This window comes from Macrobrachium rosenbergii, chromosome 2, assembly GCF_040412425.1.
Source record: "Macrobrachium rosenbergii isolate ZJJX-2024 chromosome 2, ASM4041242v1, whole genome shotgun sequence".
NCBI classification, from domain to species: Eukaryota; Metazoa; Arthropoda; class Malacostraca; order Decapoda; family Palaemonidae; genus Macrobrachium; species Macrobrachium rosenbergii.
In genome coordinates this window covers 75,608,389-75,631,250 of record NC_089742.1, presented here as the reverse complement: position 1 = coordinate 75,631,250, position 22,862 = coordinate 75,608,389, and the positions used below count along the sequence as shown (strand labels likewise).

The window sequence follows — 22,862 nt, the reverse complement described above, 5'->3', positions numbered from 1 at the left end:
TGGGGACTTTGTCGTCCTTCAAGACATTCGTCATGTTAGGTAAACTTCATATGAGAGTTTTGCAATTCTACCTCAAGGCCAACTGGGACAGGGAAACACAGCCAGGCACCTTTGCATTTCCCATAAACCCGGAGATCAATTCGGACCTGCAATGGTGACTGTCTGAACGAAGACTTTCAGAAGGAAAGTTCCTTCATCCTCTGAGCCCAGACCTTGACTTCTACTCAGACTCCTCAGATCTAGGCTGGGGAGTCCTCCTGGGGAACCGGGAAGTTTCTGGGACGTGGTCACCAGAAGAACAGAACCTTCACGTCAATGTCAGAGAGCTGAAAGAATTTATTTAGGGCTTCAGTGTTTTATCAACCCTAGGTCACAACAAGACTAATGTACATATGAAAGCGAGGCGGCACTCACTCTTTTTCTCCTTGCCAGACTGCAAGAGATCTTCTACTGTGGGTAGATCAAAATCAAGTGATTCTAGTCACTCAATTTATTCAGGGCAAACTAACTGCTGTGGCAGACGAACTTAGCCATTAAGAGCAGGTCCTTCCCACTGAGTGGACCTTGGATCCCTGGTCTGTCAGAATCTGTGGACTCTGTGGGGCAGGCCGACATTGGACCTGTTTGCCACCTCAAGGAACCATCACCTTCCTCTCTTTTGTTCTCAGGCCCCGGACCCTCTAGCATGGGCAACAGACGCCATGCTGCAAGATTGGTCCAACGTGGACCTCTACGCCTTTCAGCCCTTCATCATGGTCAGGGAAGTGCTGAACAATTTTTGGCCTCATCACAATGTTACGTAAACCCTCACAGCCCCTTTCTGGCTACGGTTGTGGGTGGACTTTCTGTGACTCCTTCCCCATAAACCATGTCTACTCTGACAACCTCACTTCCAGAGATACCACCAAGGGTTGCCTGATCTTGCCCTGAGAGGCTTCAGACTGTCCAGAAGCATCTCGGAGCGAAAGGGTTTTCAAGAACTGCTGCAGAGGCTATTGCAAGATGCAGGCGTCAATTTTCTAGCCACGTCTACCAGGCTAAGTGGGGGATTTACCAAAGCTGGTGTCTCAGACACAACATCTCTTCTTCTGAGACATCGGTGACCCAAATTGTGGATTTCCTCCTTTATCTGAGGAAGTCTAGGAATCTCTTGTCCTCCACCATTAAGTGGTATCGAGCTATGCTCAGTTCAGTGTTTAAACACAGGGGCCTGGATCTTTCATCAAACCCTGATCCTAACAACCTCATCAAGTCCTTTGTTGCATCCAAGCAAGTGAAGGAAGATCCGGTCTCCTGGAAACTGGATGTAGTGTTGAAGTGGTTGACAGGTCCCTCTTTTGAACCTCCTACATTGTTCTTCTAAAAGAAACCTTACCTGGAAGATGCCCTTTATGGCCTTGGCCTTGGCTACTGCTAACACATTAGCAAGATCCAAGCCATCGATAAAAGGATAGGTTTTTTCACAAGGAGACGCAGTTTACTTCTTTACACTTTGATTTTTAGCCAAGAACGAGGACCCATCCAATCCCTGGCCCCGTTCTTTCTCCATTAAGAACTTACAGATGTCCTTGTCTTTGAGGAAGAAGAGAGAGTTCTTTATCCTGCTAGGGCTTTAGGTATTACCTGAGCAGGAGCAAGAAGATCGGAGGGCCATCCAGTAACCCCTGATGTTCTGTCAAGAACCCGTCTCACCCTCTGATTAAGAATGCATTGTCCTTCTTAGTGAAAGACTTAATTTCTAAGGTGCACTCTCAGATTCAGGAGGACATATTGCCTACTTTATAGTGAAAGCTCATTACGTCAGGGCAGTCTCTATCTCATTAACTTTCAGGCACAATATGTTCCCTCACTTCCATTCTGCAGTCGACCTACTGGGAGTGCAAACCGATCTGCACATCTCTCTATTTGAAAGAAGTTGAAACAGTGTTTGAAAATTGCAGTACCTTGGGGTCATCGTCAGTGGCTGGCATGGTACGGGGGGAGGAAGCATAGGAATCTCTCTTTTTTTTTCTCCTACTGTCTCTTCACCTTGAAGTAAGGTGTCGAATTTTCGGGAGCCAGGGGGTACAAGGTACCTGGAGTACCCACCAGTGTGAGTGGATGGGTGGTGGTGTTTTCAGTGTAGGTGATAGTGTTGTCTGGTTGTTTTTTATATTGGTACTGCACCCAGGGCAAGGGCAGTTGTGTATACTTGTCAGCGATAAGGCCTATCCTCCGCTGCAAGGTACCCACATAGTAGAGGTAACCCACAGCTCAACCACCATGCCACTATAGGTTAAGATGAGCACCAACCAGAGGCAGTATTCACTGGCATTAGCTCTCTTGCCAGGTTAAGAAAACAAGAAGCATTATTTTAATGCTAGCAACTTTTCTATTTCAAAGACATTACCATGCCTTAATGTTTTGGAGTAGAATATGTCCATGTATCCCAGCTCCATTCAGTGTGGGATTCTGCTATGTAATTACTTGGTAAGTTACTTATATGAAAATGATATTTTCATAATAAAATTAAGTTTTATATACTTACCAAGTAATTACAGAATCAGAGCCCGCCCTCCTCCGCATGGATGGACATAGGGCGCAAACAATGTGTTCTGCCAAGCTGTTTCCAGTACTTCCGTTAGTGGGCAGGGCTTGTCACCTACACTAAACAATCTCAGTGCTACTACGTTTTTTTTAAATAAAAGGCTGCCGCGCGAGCTAGAAACTATTGCTATGTAATTACTTGGTAAGTATATATGAAATTTAATTTTATTATGAAAATATATTTGTTTTCCCCATAGCTAAGCTTATCAGGATATGTAAAACTAACAGAGGACCTATGTTTCATATGGATTTGGAGGCAATGTGGATGATGAACAAGGCAGTGATAGGACCAGAAGAGCGGGAAAAGAACTTTTTAGTAATGAGATACAAAGGGAAGGGGATGCACTGCAGTGTGAAAAATATAGAGGAATAATATTACTTGAGCTTGGTCTGTAAATAATGGAGAAGGCACTGGAGTAAATACTAATAAAAATTGTTCCAGTTGATCATTGTCAGTTTAGCTTCTTGCTAAAGATCAACAACAGAAACACAGTACAATAGAACAACTACAGGATGAAGTACTGTGTAGGGAGGGGATGATACCACTTATTGATGGATCTTCAGAAGGCATGACAATACAGTAGTAACCAATTGTATTGAGTTTACAAAAGCAGAGGGTACTGGTAAGAAGCAACTACAAGAAGTACTGTGTAAAGAGGAAATGATACTGTTTATGTATGGAACTTCAGAAGGAATATGACAGAATGTAGAGATCGCCAATTGTATTTGGTTTACAAAGCATAGGGTACTGGAAAGACTCATTAGGGTAATGATGTAAGTTCACAACAGAAAACTGGAGTGAACAGTAAGTCTATCTGTCAGAAGAATTGGATATAGGTATATTGATGACCTAGTGTCAACAGCAGAATCTGATGAAGAAGTTGTGGAAATGTTTAAAAGTTCAGAAAATGGTATGAAGGGGAGAGGGTTGGAAAGCTAAATAAACTAAACAAAGCTTTTCATGACTGGAAAAAGTAAAGCCAGGAAAGTGAATATGTGGCTGGTATTCGAAATATTTTGGGGTGAACTTTACAGAATAACAAATATAATAGATGAAGTAAGAAATATATTGGAAAAGCAGATGTGAAAGAAAAGTGTAGTGTTAGATAACTAAGTTTTTGAAGATTTAGAACCTTTCTGTCACTTTGAGAACATACTTGAATATGAAGCAGGGATTGAGAAACGATGTAGTGAAAAAGGGACACTGCATGTAAAGAAAAATGTCTCGTTGGTATAGAGAGCAAAGACCTTCATCACATACATTTGGCCTGTACCACTCTATGCAGCTGAAATATTGGTTCTCATAAGAAATATAGAGAATATTTAAACAAGGCTCAGTTATAGAGTGAAGATTCACAGCTAGAGTGTAGTGGGAAGATCATATTACAAGTCACACAGCGGAGACAGTTGGGTCTCTAATGCACTCATTTAGAGTATCCTAGTAATCAGTGTAAGATTTATGATGCTTGTGCCGTAAGAGACTGGTTCAGTGGCTTGGAGAAAGAAACAATTACAAGGAAAATTAAGTACAAATTACTTAGATTCATGGGTAGAGTACATTGGGAAAATTCTTATAGACTGGGAAATGCTAAGCAATGTTTTTAGAAGCCACGGATTATACAACAGATAGTGATATCAAAAGAAATGATAGAAAATCGATAAAAAGGGGTGATAAGCAAACATTTGGGAAACTATCAATATTGGAGTTGGAGAGAGGTAAGGTTCCAGACACTGGTAAGTAGGCTAGAGAGCTCAAAGATTAACATTGTTACAGGGTTTAATGTGAAAGGGAGAGAAGCAGTATTACAGGTTGGAATTGGGATTGCAGGTACTGTCTTCAAGCACTTGTAATCTATGGGGAAAGAGTATAGAAATAGACCTGGTTTTGGTAAGAATTTGGGCCAAAATTTCACAAGACAAAAAGGAGCAGGGAGAACTCATTTACATCATACCATTGTAAAGGGAATACCTGATCTAAAAGCAGTTAACATTGATGGAGGTAAAAAAAACATCAAGCAGTGGGAAAACATAATTCAATAGGAGTTAATATAGAAAGAACTTCCTGGCTGAACCTTTTGCCCTCAACTGTACTCTTTCCATATGACCTTATGGACTTGCCACTGACTGTCATGATGGTATAACATGTGTACCAATTCTCAGTGATTGCTCCTCTTCCTGTCGTATGCAATTGTCAACCTTTGGAATTGATTTAGTTGAGGCACTAGGTCTGAAAGTCATATTGCTCAGCTGTAGTATTTATAATGCAAACTTCGCAATGCTTTCAGTCATGAAGCATTAGGAATTCAGCATGTTACTTATAATTGCATTAATTTTTACATACATTGAATCCTAAGCTCTGAGAGCTAACCTTTGATGAAATTTTTCCAAGGTCTGCATTGTTGACCAGGTATGGTACACATATGTTTATACCAAACCCATCCAGATCACCCCCTGTGGAAGTTTGAAGTGTAGTTCACTGGTCTGGGTAAACAGATAGTGGTAGTAATAATAATAATATCATTTTTATATCAGAAAGTCATTTTTTTTTTTTATCTCATGTCTTTGCCACATCAGATATTTGAAATTGCTCATCAGAATGTTTATTTCAGCATTGTGATAGTGTCATCATCTCTCTATAAGTATGGCCAGATAGATTTTGATAATCTAGAAGCTGAGAAAGGATGGGATACCAAGAAACGAAATGCTTTGTACAGTAATTCCAAACTTGCAAATATCTTCCATGGTCAGGAACTGGCCAAAAGACTGCATGGTAAGGAAATAATTTTGTCCATTCAATTTTTGGAGATAAATGATTCAAATGTCGAAATTGCAATGATGTAATATTTTTAAGGGCAAGCCAAACCTGTTGACAAGCCATAACTGCGTAATGTCTTATTTTTCTAGTGAAAATAGTCCCCACAGAGACTTGACCCATTCCTGTTGTTGGTGGACATGACCTATGGCTGCTGAAAAGTAGTGTCCAAGTGCTTTGATGATACTAGACATCAAAGCCCTGGAAGCCTTGCACCACAGCTGCTGACCTAACAAATTATACAGGGGCCTTTATATATTTTTTTTTAACAATTTAATTTTTTTATGTCAAAATGCGTAGCAGTAAGGACTGAAATTATTTGAAATATGAAAGATTCAATGTTTGAAACTTTGGTGGAAGGTGGAGTTGAACAGCTTGCCTTGCCACTTGTAAACTGGGCATATATGATGTAGCTGAGTGAGGGGAAGCATTAAATCACATCTTGTCACTGCTTACATTGACAAACTGACAAACCTCAAGTCACTGAGGGTGAGGTGTATATTTAGGTGGGTCTCCCAGGGAAGTTGCCTTTTTAAAGCCAGCAGTATTACTCCTCCCCTGATAAGGTGCCAATGTTTTGTTGTTGGATTTGGATGAGTAGTTTGCTGCCTATTTTTTGCTCATTATTAATCCTTTTGTTTGCTTTGTTCTTGTTTCTTGTTCCAGTATAGAGAAAAAACAAGACCAATGCCACTGCGAGGGACTTGGATGTCCTTGGAGTTTCATGCCACCTGCAATGGTAGACGTACAGGTATTGTTCCAACCATGCAGATACTTCAGGGAGGCATTGGTCGCCTTTTTGTCCTTGGAAGGGATGACAATTGTCAACAAAATCTACCTTTGGGAGGAAGGAGATGAAGTGGTCATCTACTCATAAACAGTTCTTCAGCCAGTGGAGCTAGTCTTAAGAAATTTTGGAGTTCTCAATAGGAGATAAGGGCAAAGCCATGGTTAGTGGATGTTATCAGAGTCAGTTACTGGATCTCCTTTCTTGAAGTAAATCCAATTCCCCCCCTCACAATATACATCTAGTAGACTGCTGAACTTATGATGGGAACACCAAGTAGTTCAAGGCCTTGCACAACAAGATGAAGTCACTGGGGAAAAACAGGAGATCAGTGAAGCATGCAGTGGGCTGCCCACTTTTAACTGTTGTCTAGCTTTGGTTCCAAATTCAGCAGGAGGTTGGTGTCCAATCATCACCCACAGCCAATGAGTGTTACTGCAGGGTAGAAACAATGGAGTTGGTGCAGCTGTCCATCTGGAACAGGAAATTTCTGGCATCCTTGGACTTCCGGAGACTGTATTATTACTTCCTAATACATTCTACATCAACAAAATATCACTTCATCTGAACTGAAATGGGCAGTTATTTCAGTTTTGTGCCCCTTGTTTTGGCTTGGTGACATCTCTACAGGTCTTCATGTGGATTTTTGCATCATTGACAGCCTGGGCTGTCATACGCTAAGGATTGGCTGGTACTGGTGGAGACAACAGCAGAATGGAGGTAGCAAATAAATCAGCCATGCAGCATGTGTTGTTACCTCGTGCTACATGTCAGTTGGAGGAAATCTATACTGCTTCCATCTGTAATGTACCTTGGCATGTAAATTGATACTTCGATGACTTAAGTCCAACCTTCAGTAACCAGGAGCAGGAGGCTGTTGACATATATCCAGCAGTTCCAGTGCTGACTAAGTCCTTCAGCCAAACTTTTTTTTATTCCTGATCATACACTTTTAATCTGGAGAAATGAGCCATGCAAAGGGGCTTCAATGCGAGATCCATACTGCTGTTGTTCTCGATTAGTTGGTCAGTTGTAGCTCTCCAAAATGCTCACCTTATAGCTTTGGAGGAGTTTCTGAAGGATCTGCAGTGGTGGCAAGAAGCAGTCATAGGGAAGTCGATGCCCCTTTGTATCTTCTAAAAGCAGATTTGTTAGAAGCTATCAATCTCTGCAGTAATAGATTACTGTATAGGATGGCCTTGTTTTAAGTTTTTGAACCACAGGACATCATAATGCCTGTGCTTCCAGAAACCTGAGGAGTCTTCTCCATCACTTTGAGGAGTTATTGCTTAGATCAATTCAGCCGGTTAAGTGGGACCTCTCTGTAGTTTGCCAGTCTTACCGGCCACCTTACAAGTTTCTTCAGGAGTCTTACCTTTAGCGCTTGAAAATGGAGATAGCCTTCTTGCTAGCCTTCACATCATTAAGATGTATATGCAAGCTGTTTACCTTGTCTGGTTGAATTATTTGTGCTTGAGGGTGTTTTTTAGTGGTTCTTTGCTGCCAAAACCCAGACTGCCAGTATTAAGACTATACCACTGCCTCATTTGCATCCCAGCCTTGTATTTAACTGGTGATTTGGAGAACCCTATATTTTGGCCAGTAGGAGCCATCCTCTGCTACTTGAGGAGGATAAGGCATACAGGCAACTATTCCAGATTTTCTCCCTGTAGACTGACAGAAAAAGATTTTTTTTTTAAGAACAAGGTGCCCCGGACCGAAGTAGATTATTCTTCAAACATATGTGGAAGTACAGTATATTGAATACGTTTTTACATGTCTTGGAGTTTACATTATATAGAATCTGAAGTTTTACAATGGTCAAGTTGTTTATTGAAGTTAAATCTTTTCTAAAAGACAACTTCATTTTCATGTAGTGAGATAAATAAATATTATTAGTGTTTATTAATTCTTAATAGCATATTTGTTAGAATTGGATATGACATATCCCAAAGAAAGGAGATTCTATGTAATCATTGCTTTCAAAGTTAGTGTATAAAATTAACACATTAAAAAAGTCTTTATGTTGAAATAATTATATTTTCTCACTGATTGAATAAATATAAATATAATATTCAAAAGGTTGGAAGCACTGCTCTTTTACAGCCTAGTATCAAGAAAATACTCTTAATAAAGTAGGAATTTAACGAGAAGGTAGTCTTGTGTGGTTAGGTTCGATGCGCTTGGTTAGTCCATCCCCCTGTTTTCTTTCATTGTACTGTGGGTGTGTAAAAATAGTCACAATGGTAACCTCAGTGGTCTTGGGTCTTTCATGTCTTTAGAATCATATGTATTAAAGCTGGTTTTCTTAATGAAGGTAAGTTATGGTGATGATGACCTTTCCACAAAAAGATTAAGGAGAATGGTTGCCTTGCAAATTCAACTTGATTATGCATAGGCAATGCTGAATAGAGCATAGTAATTTGCCACTCAAGCAGAAGTCTTTGTATGCTGGCTGAGATGTGGTGTTCTCACTTTCCTTCATGCATCTGAAAAATATAGGCTACTTATGTCACATTCCAAATATACTGTAGGCTATAATACTGCCTGTTCTGAATTTTGTTATTGGTGCCTGAATGGATGCAATACATTAATGTATATTTTATTCACTAATTTTGTACAAAAAGGAAATTACCATTTTAATTACAAAATTCTTAAATTTATCATTTCTCTCTGGAGCACTTTCAAATGAAATATAATCGTTCATTCAACACATGAACAGTATTTGAATGGGAATTTTGTCTCCTCTTGTAAGCTGTTTATTTTTAAGAAATTCAGGTTATGCATATTTGTAACATGAGATTATCATGCCTATTTGTAACAGGTTCTAGCCCCTGCCCAGTCCCAAGGCAAGTCCACATGTGTTCATATTTCACTCACTGCTTTGAAATACTTAAGTATTTCTTTCTGCCATGCTTCATACTTTCTTTGTTATATTTATCCCAGTAGGGGGGAAAATGCCATTAGTGTACCTCACATGGTGCAGTGTGGGTATTACTTAAGGTTTGCAACGTCCTTTTGGCCCATAGAGCAACCCCCTTTCATTCCTGTATTGTACCTCTGTTCATATTCTCTTTCTTCCATCTTACTTTCCACCCTCACCCAACAGTTGTTTTACTCCTTTAAAACCCTTTTATTGTCAGGTTCATTTTCAGCACTGAATGACCTTATAGGTCCCAGTGTTTGACCTTTGGCCTAAATTTTATATTATTTTTTTATGTAAATAATGGAGTTTATCTTGGATGGACTTGTATTTTGTATTCTCTTCATAGGTTTTGTAAGCTTGCTGCATTCCTTATAAATTTTATGTGATTGCCCAATTCAGAGATGATAACAAATAAGTATTGGAAACAAAATCTTGAAAGAAATTTTTCAGATCTTTGGTGTAGTCTTTGGTAGTTCTGTTAAACATCTTAATAATAATAATCCATCCTTCAGGTGTGTGACTAAATCCATGAGTACAACCAAATAGTCAAAATATAGTCAAAATACACATAGTAGAGGATGATATCTGTAAGATGTTTTGCACTTGATTTTTTTTTCCAAAGTGCAGATCACTGGGAGGAAAAGTGTCATTCCTGCTCCATTTGCTATTTCGTGACGTACCGCAGCAGAATGATTTTTTGTTCAGATGTCACACACATGATATTGTGACCAAACCACATGTGCCAGAGCATATTATGCACATATTTTGTGAAGTATTCAAATGGTAATTGTAACTGCTCATCTTTTAAAAACTTTCTCGGTGGTGTTGATGAAGATTGCTGAAGGTGCTAATTAACATTTGCTGTATTTTATCTGAGGGATGTGATTTCATTGTACATGAACAAATATTCAGTGGTTTGGTAGCTGTGGTAAGCAAACAGCTCATTTACTTACATTTTATTTCCTTATTTTTCCCTTTTACACCAGCCAAGCAATCCTTAATTACTTTGGCTTTAGAAACCTATAGTGAGTGGGTATGGTCACATAGAGTAGCACCTGATAGTAGCATACTTGCAGCATTTAAAATTTATCAGATGAATCCCAGGCATACCTACCAAAGTTTTAGGTTTCTAATATCTAAAGGAAGCTTTTAACCAAAATCAGTATGTTGGTGATTTCTAATGGGTACCTTAAAATCTCAGGGTCTGGATGGCTCCAAAATGGCCAAGTGTATGACCTTAGTGAAAGTAATCTGTAACTTTAGGATGCATCCACACTGCAGTATAACATGTCATAAATAAACATTATGTATCAGTGCACACATCACAGACAGGTTGAATACTAGTGAACAGTTTGCTGGTATTCTTAACCTATGTCTCATACTGTTATCCAGAATTTGCCACCTAATTGTTCTCCACTCACAATCATTGACTCTTTTATTAACCTGCTTGTAATATGTATGTTGTAAGCTGCTGACATGTGTTCTTGGCTTATTTAATTGTAGTGTGGATACCTCTTAGGGACACAAAACACTTTTTGCAGTAGGTTTTGTCATAGAGGCAAACCTATTACTGATACTCAAGAACATTCCTGTGCAACAGATACAAAAGCAAAGTGAGTGTTTCATTTAGTAATATGGGGCTCCCCTATCAAAGAATTCCTTATGTACTTGTTGAATGTTGCTGTATAAATTCAAAAATTAGGAAAATTAGTTCTTTTAACCAGACACTTTCACATTAGTAAAAGCAATACAGGTGTATCTATGGAACATGAAATTGTTTATAAGTTTTCTCCTAACCCTTCTTGTCTTGTGGTTGAACATTGCTCCTGTTTTTATGTACTTGTCTATTAGAAATACCTTCATTCTGCTTCCTTTATTTCATTTCATTATTTATTCTGGATATCCTTTGTGTCATCCCACCACATGATTTACCTCCCTTTTATTCTCCTTATCTTTGTTTAATTGATGCTTTTTTTCTTTATACCCCTACTTAGTCTGCTTTTTCATAAATTGATAGAGGTTGGAGTGGTTGTGATTTAGCTCTTCTTGTACATATAACCACATCTATTTTGTGATCATTAATGTGAGTCAATCATTCTTAATGGTTGTTTCTCTCCTTCTAGGCCTGGGAACTCCCCCTATGCATCTATGTTCTCAGAGGGTACCAGCCTCTTTGCCTATTAGAGGTGGGTTTGAGTCACCCTATAGACTGATTATTGGTCTTCTCTGTATTTTTTATTCCTTCTGTTTCTTGTGGGTCACTGTTAGGAACTTTTAGGTTTACCAAATAGTGTACCCTAGATTAGGACTCTTGTTTTAGTTTCATGTGCTTCCGTTTAATTTTTCAGGTAAAGGTGTTGGTACATTTGTCCTGTGTCCTGGGTTTGTGTACACAGGCTTGATGCGTTATTCTGCGCCTAGATTTAACTGGGCTAAAAAGCTATTTTTCCTGCCCATCATGTTTTTCTTCATGCGCACAGCAAAGCAGGTAAAACCAGTGATACTGATTTCTTTTTATAACTGATATGTTAGTGGATAGTTTATGTATATGAAGCATGCAGTGTGTATATTAGGGTATATATGACCATGAGGTAAGTGTCATTCATTTAAACTATGGAGGATGTTAGGCTAATGTATAATACTGCAGTACCTCTCGTCAGCTGACATAGAATGAGTTTGGAATGTATGAATTATTTGTAATAAAAAGGCTCAGAATTACATTATTTCTTCAATTGAATGTAATTATATTCAGAACTCAAGAAGTATCTGTATCTAGTTTGTCTGCTTTGCTTGATATACTGATGAAAGTAACGTAAGTTCTCTTCTTAGTTTTGAGAGGTATTGAACCAGTACCCCTAGGAGCAGTACCTACTGTGTAACTAGTGAAATGCACTGCAGGTTGTTCATAGGGTCCCTTTAGCCCCAGTTGCCATTCTTACAGTACTTTACTTTTCCTCGATTCGTTTTGCTCCCTTCCCACAAAAGATTTCTAATATCTTTAACTTTGCCTGGCTCCAATTTGAGAACATATTGTTTAAACAAGCCTTTTGAGAGTAGAAATATGATTGATCTCATTAGCCCACAACAGAATAATAGTAATCAAAATTTGATTTAATGTGTAAACCAAAAAATCATAGATATATACAGGAGAGCTAGCAATGATGTATTTTGGAATTGACTCCTATAGTAGTTTTGGTTTGTTATATAACAAGATCCATGATTCTGGGTGTTTGTTTTGTTGCATTATTATGGTAACCAACTATTATAACTGCAAGCACATAAACAGTTTCTTTTCATACATTCTAAATGGTCAGGTACTTCTGAAAATAAAAGTAAGGCATTAAATGTATAAGTAAGACATGAAGCAATACTGCAAAGTAATGTTCTTGAAGTGTTATAATACTTTCAATTTTGTATTGTACTTGAGTTTTTAGTGTCAATAATTATTTTCCAATGCCATAATCCCCACTTCAGACAGTCACACCATCAATAACAACCATCTTTTATGACTTTTATTATAATTTGTTACATCTTCTGTACTGCATTTTAATGAACAGCCTTATAATGTCCTTATATTAAGTAACACTAATCGTCAAACAATATTTGTGTGAACATCCAAAATATAGTGATAATGAATGTCAAGTTTTGGAAACAAATAAATTAATGAAATATTTTTGTCACAAACTCCATCCTTTTCAATTAATCCAATTTTTTATTTTTTTAAAAATTTGTAATTTAATGATATCTAAACTTTATTAATAAAATTTAATCTTTCGAGACAGACCTGTGAATGGTAAATAAATTAGTTAGGTGGTATGTTTAAACTACATTATTCAGTTATACACTGTAAAGTCTCGGGGTTAACATAAGTATAATATTTTATTGATTTTTCAAATTTTTTCAAGTTATTTTGTATTAGCTAAACTGTTGCAAATTTTAATTGGGTTTATTAAGGATTCCAAATTTATGAAGTCTGGCTACACTGTATTAGAATGTTCACATTTCATATCCAGTACTGCCAGCAACAGCTCAAGTTGTTTGATGTTAATTGTCTTGGAATCTAAAGTTTTATCACGTTTTATTAATTGATTGGACAGAGGATTTTTAGGCATTATTTTGTTGGTTTCTTGAGACTTGGCATTTTTTCCAAAATTGTTGGGAGTGAGAATTTTTGGTTCTCTTATGAGGACAGCCAGGCTTGGGGTGAAAATCTTTATTTATTGGAATATGGTTAGACTATTTACACAAAGATTAAAGACATATACATCATGGTGACTCCCCAAAAAATCAGTTGTCACCCATTCATTTTTAGTCCCTTTCAAAAATGAAACAAAAAAAAATTATAAAGCCAATTTTCTTCATTTTAATTATTCAAGATGAGTAGTGTTGAAGGAAGGATGGAATTAATATGATATAAAGATACAGTAATAAACTGAGGAAATATTCTCTATTAAATGTTTCTGGTATGCAAAAAATATCTTCTGTAATTGTATTTCTACTATCACTGAGATCCTTTCAGGTATTGAAGCAGACAACTTGTACTATCATTTAAACAGGATTAGACCTATTGTTGAGTATTAAAGAATTTGGTTAAAAAAATGAATTAGAATTAGTTTGAAGTTATAAATGGGCATCTAAGTTGGAGTGGCCTCGCCTTAGGCTGATGCATACTAATGTTGCTTAGAATGACTGTTTTGAAGTTACTTAGCTCAATTTAGTGACTTGGCTCTCTTGTATCACTGGGAAAAGGGTGCCATTAGTCAATTTTGATAATATTTCTTCAATAACTGCAAAGCTGCAGTGAGTTACGAAACAGTACTTTGTACTGGCAAAATATATATACTGTACATATATATATTTTTGCACTTCTGTATTTTTGTTCTTGCAAGTAAAGTATGTGTGGTTATTTTTGTATGTGATGTGTTGAAAGTTCTAACTGCAATGTACAGTGTTCAGTAGTTACTTAATGTAATGTACCTGCTGTATATTCTTCAATTTACACTTGGAAAGTAATTTTTCGAAAGTGAAAATTACTTTGTTCATCATGCAGTCACCTGCTCAGAAAGTCTGAGATGTTTGGTTAAATACATTATAATTGCATGTATATATGGACTGTACCTGTACTTCAGAGTAGGCAGTCACGTTACTGCAAATCATTTTTAATCAAACATAAGAAAACAGTTTCTTACTTGAATTTTATTAGAGTGATTTTATTGCATTGTGTGAGCACATGCTCTGAAATTCTAAGATCTCTGGTCAAAAGAAGTGTGACTGTGCTCATAGGTGTGCTACAGAATAGTTAATCAAAAGTATAAAAACAGTTCTGCATGAGAATTTTTGTAAAGTGATTGTGCCATGCTTCTTTATTTCATTGTGTGAGCATATGCTCTGAAATTCTAAGATTTGTGGATGAAATCAGCTGCAATTTCCTCAGCCTACTGCCTTCACACCCCATAATTTTGGAACATCACTGTTTGTTTAATTACATACCAATACGTTGGTTCTGACTTGAACTAAAATGTCCTCAGTCACCACAACCCCACTGGGGCTTCATTACGCATCTTAACACAAAATATAAGGCACATGTCTGATATGGTTTCATATGTTGATTGACATGCACTGTATTTAATGCATTGTTGTTTATATTTTGTCATCTCCAAGGTATGATTTTGAGCTATATGTAATTATTTTTTATTCATGTATGTTCATTTGTATATGTACACACATTCTAAGGTGGCTCCCTCTTCCTCCCTCCCTCTCTGTAGTGGTGTTTTCATTGAAACTTATTTAATGGAGTATTGAACTTAATATGGTAATTTAGAGTCACAGCCACATATTTAATTTTTCAGTCTGTGTATGTTCAGGGTGTTTTGAAATTAGAGCCCCCCCCCCTCTACAACATAAACTAAAATTGATATGGACAAAAACAAAAGTAATTCAGAACAGGTATTTATTTAAGTTTCTCTGAGTATTTAATATTTTGTGTGGCCTCCATCTGCCTGTACCACAGCATGCATTCTTGAGGGGTATGATTTCAGCAAATCGCAAAAAAGCTGAGACTCCCTGAGCACTTCGGTAACCCCTCTTCGCAGGTCATTGAGGCTTGGTATACCATCATAGTTCACTGTGCGCGCTTCAACACGATCCTTTAAGATATACTGTATACCAATGTTTTCACACACATTAAGGTCAGGGGAGCTACCTGGAAATTCACTTGACGAGAAGAAATCGATACCACTGTTTGAAGCAGCTCCTGTGTCTGAAGAGCCTTGAAACATGGTGTCTTATTATGCAAAAATGTGACTTCAACAGATAACACATTTTCAGGATCTTTGAGGAAAGAAAATACTCCACCAGTAAGCACAGTTTCTCTGAAGTATTCGCCATTCCATGACTGTCTTTTTCTTTGATGATCCACATTAACCGTTTGGCTGTGAAACAGAGAAAATTCCCAAACATTCAGGAAATTTCACAACTTGGGGATAATGCACGTCATTGCTGATATCATCCAACTTTGCAGCCCAAATGATGTCATTTTTATGATTTGGCTTCCTGACTGTGTAAATGAAGAATTCATCTGATGTGGCAACATGGAGAAAGTAAGCTTCATCCCAATCTTAGGAAATAAACCACAAAACCATGCACGGTCTTCTCTCTGTTGCTGAGTGATGTTGGGCTTGCTGATAACATGAAATGGCTTGATGCCAGATTTTTTCAACTCACGATATACAGCACCTACAACTTCTCTTCTTTCCCCTTTTTGTTTCTAGTTCAAGCTTCAGTTTACGTAAAGACTTTCTTGGTCTACCCACTACCTCAGCTATGATGTCTTTTGACTCCTGAGAAAGGACTTCAGGCCTTCCAAGATTCTCACTCTTTTCGAGATGACAGTCATATGGATTTTTGTTCCAGTTTCTTTTAACAAAGGAATCATCTCTTTTAATGTATTAGCTATCCAGGAACGTGAAATGAAGGACCCAGTATGTGGGTTCATTCTTAAATGAGAATCACCATACAAAATACATACTGCACAGCTACTGTGATGACTGCGTGTAGGTGGATGTTCACACTTTCATATGTGTACAAGTGCATCTTACTAAGATTAACTCCAGACTTATTGTAGCCAGTTGCAATTATCTACTCGCTGGGTATGCTCACAAGTTATGTAAAGTACAAAATATGGTAAATATGAGAATTAAAGACCATCAACATCTTAGTTTTTATTTTAACATAAGAAGCACTCTCTCTCTCTCTCTCTCTCTCTCTCTCTCTGGTACAGTAGTTGTATTGACGTTAATGCAGCATATTACAATATTTTACCAGAATAGTATTGTAGTGTTACATGCTCCTTTCAGCCTGTGTATGTGTTCGTCTGCATTCGTACATTTGCATCTCTCTCTCTCTCTCTCTCTCTCTCTCTCTCTCTCTTCTCTCTCTCTCTCTCTCTCTCTCTCTCTCTCTCTCTCTGGGTTATTCTTGATAAAAAGAGAAAATCTTGACAGAGAGAGAGAGAGAGAGAGCAAACATTTGCTAAGTGCCTACTTCACCTTAATGTTATGCATAATTATGTATGTACAAACTGTATATATACACAAACTGAAAAATATATGTAATGTTACATTACACCCCTCCCATACCAAGCAACATTGTTGTTGTAGAGGGGCTTCAAGGTTAGGGACCATGGCCTGATGCTGGGCAGACAACCATTTGGCCTCCACCTGGACCCTCCAGCCTTGGGATTTGGTCCTATGCTCAACCAGTTTTGGCTTGGTGTTTTCTTAATCATTCATTTTATCACTCTCACTATCCTACCAGTCCTCTTCCTCTCCCCCCCCCATCCCTTAGGTGTGAGTGTCCATGCCGCGAGGGTAGAAGGCCAACTCCGGGTCGGTCTTTAACGGCCTCTTGGTCACCATAGGGCACAGCATCCTTGGTTTTTTCTTTTTTGCCCTTATGCCCATATGGCCGATAATGAAAATCAAACAAATTATTAGGGGTTGGGGACTGACCCTGCTCACAATCAGTCCCCCAATTTTTTTGGCTTTTCTGACTTAGCTAGCTTAGAGACCACGAGCCAGACTACTCCCCCAGAAATCTCCTCATCCCTATGCCCCTTTACCATGTCACCTTTCATCTTGTTACGTGATGTCCCACACACCCTTTCCACTGGTTCATCTTTGGTGACTACAACCACATGAACCACAGCAGTTCTACCATGAAACAATGGGCCACTACAGCACCTCTTCCTCAAAAAAATTTTCTTAGGCTTCAACTCCATCCTCTTCTACCCACCTTAAAATGTCCTCCAGTACCCACTCAGCCCTTATGTCACCCTCTTTGGACCCCAGAAGTGGGACAAGTACTTCATCATCCCCCCAACAGCTCCTTATGTGAACAATACACTCCACTTTCAAAAGTGCCTGCAGAGACAGGTAGGAATGGTAAAATTCCTAACAAGACGCGCAACCACTCACATCTCATGGTGAACACAGAGGCTCAGGCTCAAGCAATGTCCACCCTCAAAGACCTACAAGGTAATGCCTTCCCTACCACTCCATGTCCTCACCTCAACAGGTGCACTGGAATAGTGGTGATACCCTCTGAGCAGTGCCCAATTGACAATGTCAGCTCAGTGGATCTCAAAGAACTCCTAAGTGACTGCCATGAAGTTCTCCATGATACATGTTACACTCTTGGGGACAAAAGCAACAGGAAATACCACAAAAATTTTGCAAAGATCACATTCAAGGGGCAAGACCTCCTACAAGACGTATATATCAGAGGTTAACATTTCAAAGTCCAAAAGTACATTCCTCCCCCATGTCAATGCCGAAAGTGCTGGCACATCAGCCACCCAGCCAAATTTTGCAGATCACAAGCGTGCTGCCCTGTTTGCAGCTCACCTGACCATGATTGAGCAGATTGTCACTCACAAGAGCACATTTGCGACAATTGTGCTGGCAAACAAAATTTTTTTTTTTACTGTGTTTGCCCTATCTACAAGTTTGAATCAAAGCTGGCTGGCCTCCGCTTCAAGCATGGATTGACCCTGAAAGAAGCTAGACAGGAGGCTCGCCGCCTTGGCTTTACTACTGTCACACTAGCCCAGGTCACAACAACAGCAAAGCAAACAAGCAAAACCACTGCCAATATCACGCCACAACCAACCCCTCCCCCTTCCTCCTCATCTTTAGTTCCCCAGTCCACTACCACCTCTAATACTTCCTTATCCCTCATCCCTTTCTTTGCCCAAACTGCTGTATACATCTAAAGTACCATCATCCGCCACCTCTTTCCCTCTTCTTATCTTAAGTGTATCTTTGTCAAACCCTTTTGAGGTGTTAAGTTCAGAAACACCCACATCTCTATTTCCCTGTCCCTCACTCCCAAAGCTTCTTCTCCTTAACACAGCCTCCACACGAAGAAATAAACGCCAATTTGGAACAACTCCAAAGACCAATAACAAACTCCCCCCATCCAAGTTCTCCCCGTCACCTCCCTTTTGCCCTCCACCCAAGAAACCTTTATAGCCAAGTCTCCTCTGGAAACCATGAAGGACATTTAGGGCTACATAAATCAACCCTTTATCACAATCCCAAACCCAACCTCGTCCCCACCTCCTCCCACACAAAATATGCTACTGTTCATACCACTGCTGAGGTCCACAACCCTCCCACTTTCCTGACAACTTCCGCAGAATCTCCACCTGCCTCACCTTTCCCCCTACCTGTCCTCTTTCCCACCCAACCTTCCACTCAGACTTCTGTACAGAGAAAAAGTATCTTTGACCTTGCTTTACCACCAGGTTGTACCCGCGACTCACTCTTCCTATCTCTCCTCACCTGTAGACTTCCCTTCTACATGTGACTCACCCGTTATTTCTGACACTCACCCGTCCCCATTTCATACTGAAGAAAGTCCATCCTCATCTAACAACCCTACCTTGTAGGAGCGTTTATTTTACACGGTGCAGGATGATGGGAACAAATTTAGAGGTTAAAGGAAACCCTTATCCACCTATCGTAATTTATTAACCTCAATACCACGACAACCATCAAAAGAACCTTAACCTAATTTATCAGTCTTAATACTTCAATGACCGTCAAAAGAACCTTGACCTAATGTATCAATCTTAATACTACAACGACCATCAAAAAGAACCTTGACATAATGTGTCACTCATAATACTACAACAACCATCAAAAAGAACCTTAACCTAATTCATCAATCTTAATACTACAATGATCATCAAAAAGAACCTTAACCTAATTGATCAGTCTTATTACTACAATGTCCATCAAAAAGAACCTTGACCTAATTCAATTCACCTCAAACTTCTCAGTCTTACTCTTTTTCTGTCTCCCTCTTTTGAGGTGATTTCTCCTTTTAACACTGCATTCTCTGGAATAGTTTTCTGTTTCTTCTGGCTAAGCATTACACTTCCTTGCAGAAAACGGAATCCAAATATAAAAACTGAATGATTCACAGATGAGCCTTCCGAAAATCATTCTCAGTATCCTTCCACTAGTGCCATATTATGACCACTTATGTCTTATCTGCTTATTATCTCTTGTCCTCTTACTCCGTCAGTGCTTTCTGATAATGGCTAAGGAAGTGATGTTCCTTAGATGTAATCAGCTGGATTCAGCCTCTCCAGTTGTTTGACTGATTTGGCAATTGCCAAGAGAAATCCTATTACAGGTAAAGGCGAGCTCTACCATCCATCAATCAACTGCAACAAAAAAGAAAAAACAACATAAATACCTCATCACCCAAATCCAGACTTCTAAATGCCACCACAGCCTCGACCATACTGACTATGTCACATCATATATCTCATTCCCTTTAATGTCTTTACTCCAGTGGAACATTCGGGGATTCCAATCCTGCAGACACAATCTCAGATTTCTCCTCTCACAATACAAACCTAAAGTCATATGGGTAAGCATACTTACAGCAGAACTATATGCCATATTGCTTGCACTAAAACAACTTCTAATCTACCCCTCATCGTCCTTCATTATTTTCACAGACTGCTAATTCTTTATCCCTCATCCAACCCTGTAATCTGAGAAATTCAAGATTGGCTCTTTCATATTTCAATCCAGGAAAAACAAGTCTGCTTCTGCTGGACCCCTAGCCATGTGGGCATGCTAGGCAATGAGCAAGTGGACTCTTTGGCCCACTTTGTGCCCTTGTCGGGGTGCCATTCTTCCATAACTTCTTATTAAATTGCTGGCAGTCTTTCTGGTCCAGTATCTCAAATAACAAGTTCCACACAGTTAAACCTACCATACTACCATGGTTAAACCATGCCACAAGAATAGATGATGGGAAACAGCTCTTGCCCGATTACGAATTGACCATTCAAACCTCACACTCCCACCTGATGAACGGATCCCCTCCAACATTGTGTCCAACTTGTCGTATCCTTCTTTCCATATCCCATATAATCCTTTACCAGCCTAACCTCTATCCCCCATCCACTGAAACAGAACACTTCATAAAACATGAAATCTGCTTCATTCAACAAATATATTCTTCATCGAATATAACTTACCAACCAATAATTCTGACCATACTGTATCCACAACAGCACCATATGGTCTCCAAGGCCTGGTGCCTGATTGATATTAATTCAGTTCAATTCAATATACATATGTAGTGAGTCCCCCACTACTAAACTGTTAATTTTTTGTTCAGCAAAGATATTGACACCAGTGCTATGCAGATAAATATTCATTTTGCAAAGAAAGAAAATTTGCATAGTTTTGGAAAGGCCTCATACTAATTTCATTGACAGCTTTGTAGTCTATCTAGATTTTAATCTTGATTTTGTTTCTCTAGGGTGCGCAGACATCGATCCACAGTGCTGTCTCAGAGGAACTTGATGAAGTGGAATGGGCCTTCTTGGCCAACTGTAAAATTGAGAAACTAGCAGATGTTGCGCAGGATGAAGCAGCTTCGGCTAGGCTCTGGGATGTATCTATGGATCTTGTAGGGGAAAATGGTTCTGATTTGTTGGGAGAAGAAGGAGTCCTTCTTGATGTGGAAACACCTCCAGAAACTGATAATGGAATTGATGATGATGTAGTTGTGATTGAAAAGTAAATGAAAACCAATTTAAGGACTTCTGCTGATTGTAAATTAAAGTACATAAAGTTTTGAAACTGAAAAAATGGAAAGACATACATGTATATTTCAAGTTTTTTCTGGTGTATGTATCACCTCAGCATCACTACTTATATGCAAATTCATAACTTAACATATGCTTTGTTATGAAGTTCTTGAATGCAGTCTTCAATGTGATGTACTTGGTCAAATGTTGTCAGATAGTTCATGATATAAATGAGTAGAAAATAAATTTAGCAATTACAGAGAAATTGGCGAATGGAAATGTTATTGATTGCTAAAAAAAAAACCAAAATTACTTTGTAAAAAAGTATTTATATGAAATGCAAAATGAATGGAACAAGTAGCACGAGGGAAATTAATTATGCATATATGTATATATACTGGTCTATTTTCTATTTTTTAAACAACTAAAATTTATCTCAATTGTAAAGCAAATGTACAATTTGAAAATGGTAAGCAAGTGCGTCTGTATGTGAAGTAAAATATATTTTAATTGTTATATATATCATAAATTATTAAATACAATGATGTGAATTTTCTAAAATAATTTACATAAGAATGAAGTATTTGCAAATGGTAATGGAGTTAATTGGTGGCAAATTGATTAACAGTTGTGATGTATAAAATATTTCTGCAAAGTTAGGAAATAAAAATTTTATTAGTACTAAGACAAAAACCTAAAGAGATGTGTATTTTTTCTAATTTATTAGAAGTACTGATGTGTCTGTTTTTATGGAAATGACTGATAAGACTGGCAAGCATAAATTCTAGAGTGATGAAATGGTTAATCGAATCATTGTGAATTCTCATGAAAACATCTAAAAATTTCCTTAGAAATGAGTGATATGATTTTGCATCATATTCATTAAAATGTTAAAGAAGTAAATATTATTTCTGAAACCATTCAATAACCTCATCAGTGTGGTAGAGGTTGTAGAGCCAAAAAAAAAAAAAAAGAAGTGGATCTGAGAAGATAAAGATGTTAGTTTGAAAGTGAGGTTTAGGATGCTTGTCTGTTCATATGAATGTGTGAGGTGTGAGTGGATGTGGTCTTTAATTCTGTCCATGGGTTGAAGGGAAATTGGTTTTGTGATCATTTGTATACATAGTTATACATATTCTGTAAATACTTGAAACAATTGTATGTAATGAGTTTTAAATCATTTTGTAAATAGAAAAAATAAATTGTGTATAAGATTTTGTGTAAGTTTCTTGTCATAAATTCTATCAAAATTATTTTCTTCTGTTTATTGATGTCACTGTTATATTTTGTCCAATTTTATGCTTTTACAAAATATGCTGTCTAATGTTTAACAGAAATTTCAAAGATATCCAATGATTAAAACATGGGTATGTATACCATAATTTAAAATTTGGCTTGGAGGTATCAGGTAAATTGAAAAAGTAGTTATTTTTCATATATGTAACTTACCAAATAATTACATCGCTATACTTTCTACTCGATCGGCAGTTAAAAATTTAAAGTTCGCAGTAGCAATTCATTTGTTTTAAGTGTAGGTAACAACCCCCCTCTAACAGGAAACAATAGGTACAACAACACAGAAAATCACTTCTTTTCTGCCGACGTTCGACGTAACATCGAATGTTTTGGTGGT

The 22,862-nt window shown here is 38.1% G+C and overlaps 1 protein-coding gene across 2 annotated transcripts in view; it reads left to right on the top strand.

Moving 5' to 3' along the window:
* Positions 1-22,444, top strand: part of LOC136848777 (retinol dehydrogenase 11-like) — a 43,909-nt gene extending 21,465 nt beyond the window's left edge. Inside the window, exons 4-7 of one of the 2 annotated variants that reach the window (XM_067121372.1) lie at positions 5,196-5,356; positions 11,235-11,297; positions 11,460-11,599; positions 20,959-22,444. In XM_067121372.1, coding sequence (XP_066977473.1) covers positions 5,196-5,356; positions 11,235-11,297; positions 11,460-11,599; positions 20,959-21,222 — 628 coding nt within the window. In that variant the 3' untranslated portion in view covers positions 21,223-22,444. The remainder of the gene's footprint in view (positions 1-5,195; positions 5,357-11,234; positions 11,298-11,459; positions 11,600-20,958) is intronic. The other variant, XM_067121380.1, reaches the window with a different exon arrangement.
* Positions 22,445-22,862: the final 418 nt, after the last annotated feature.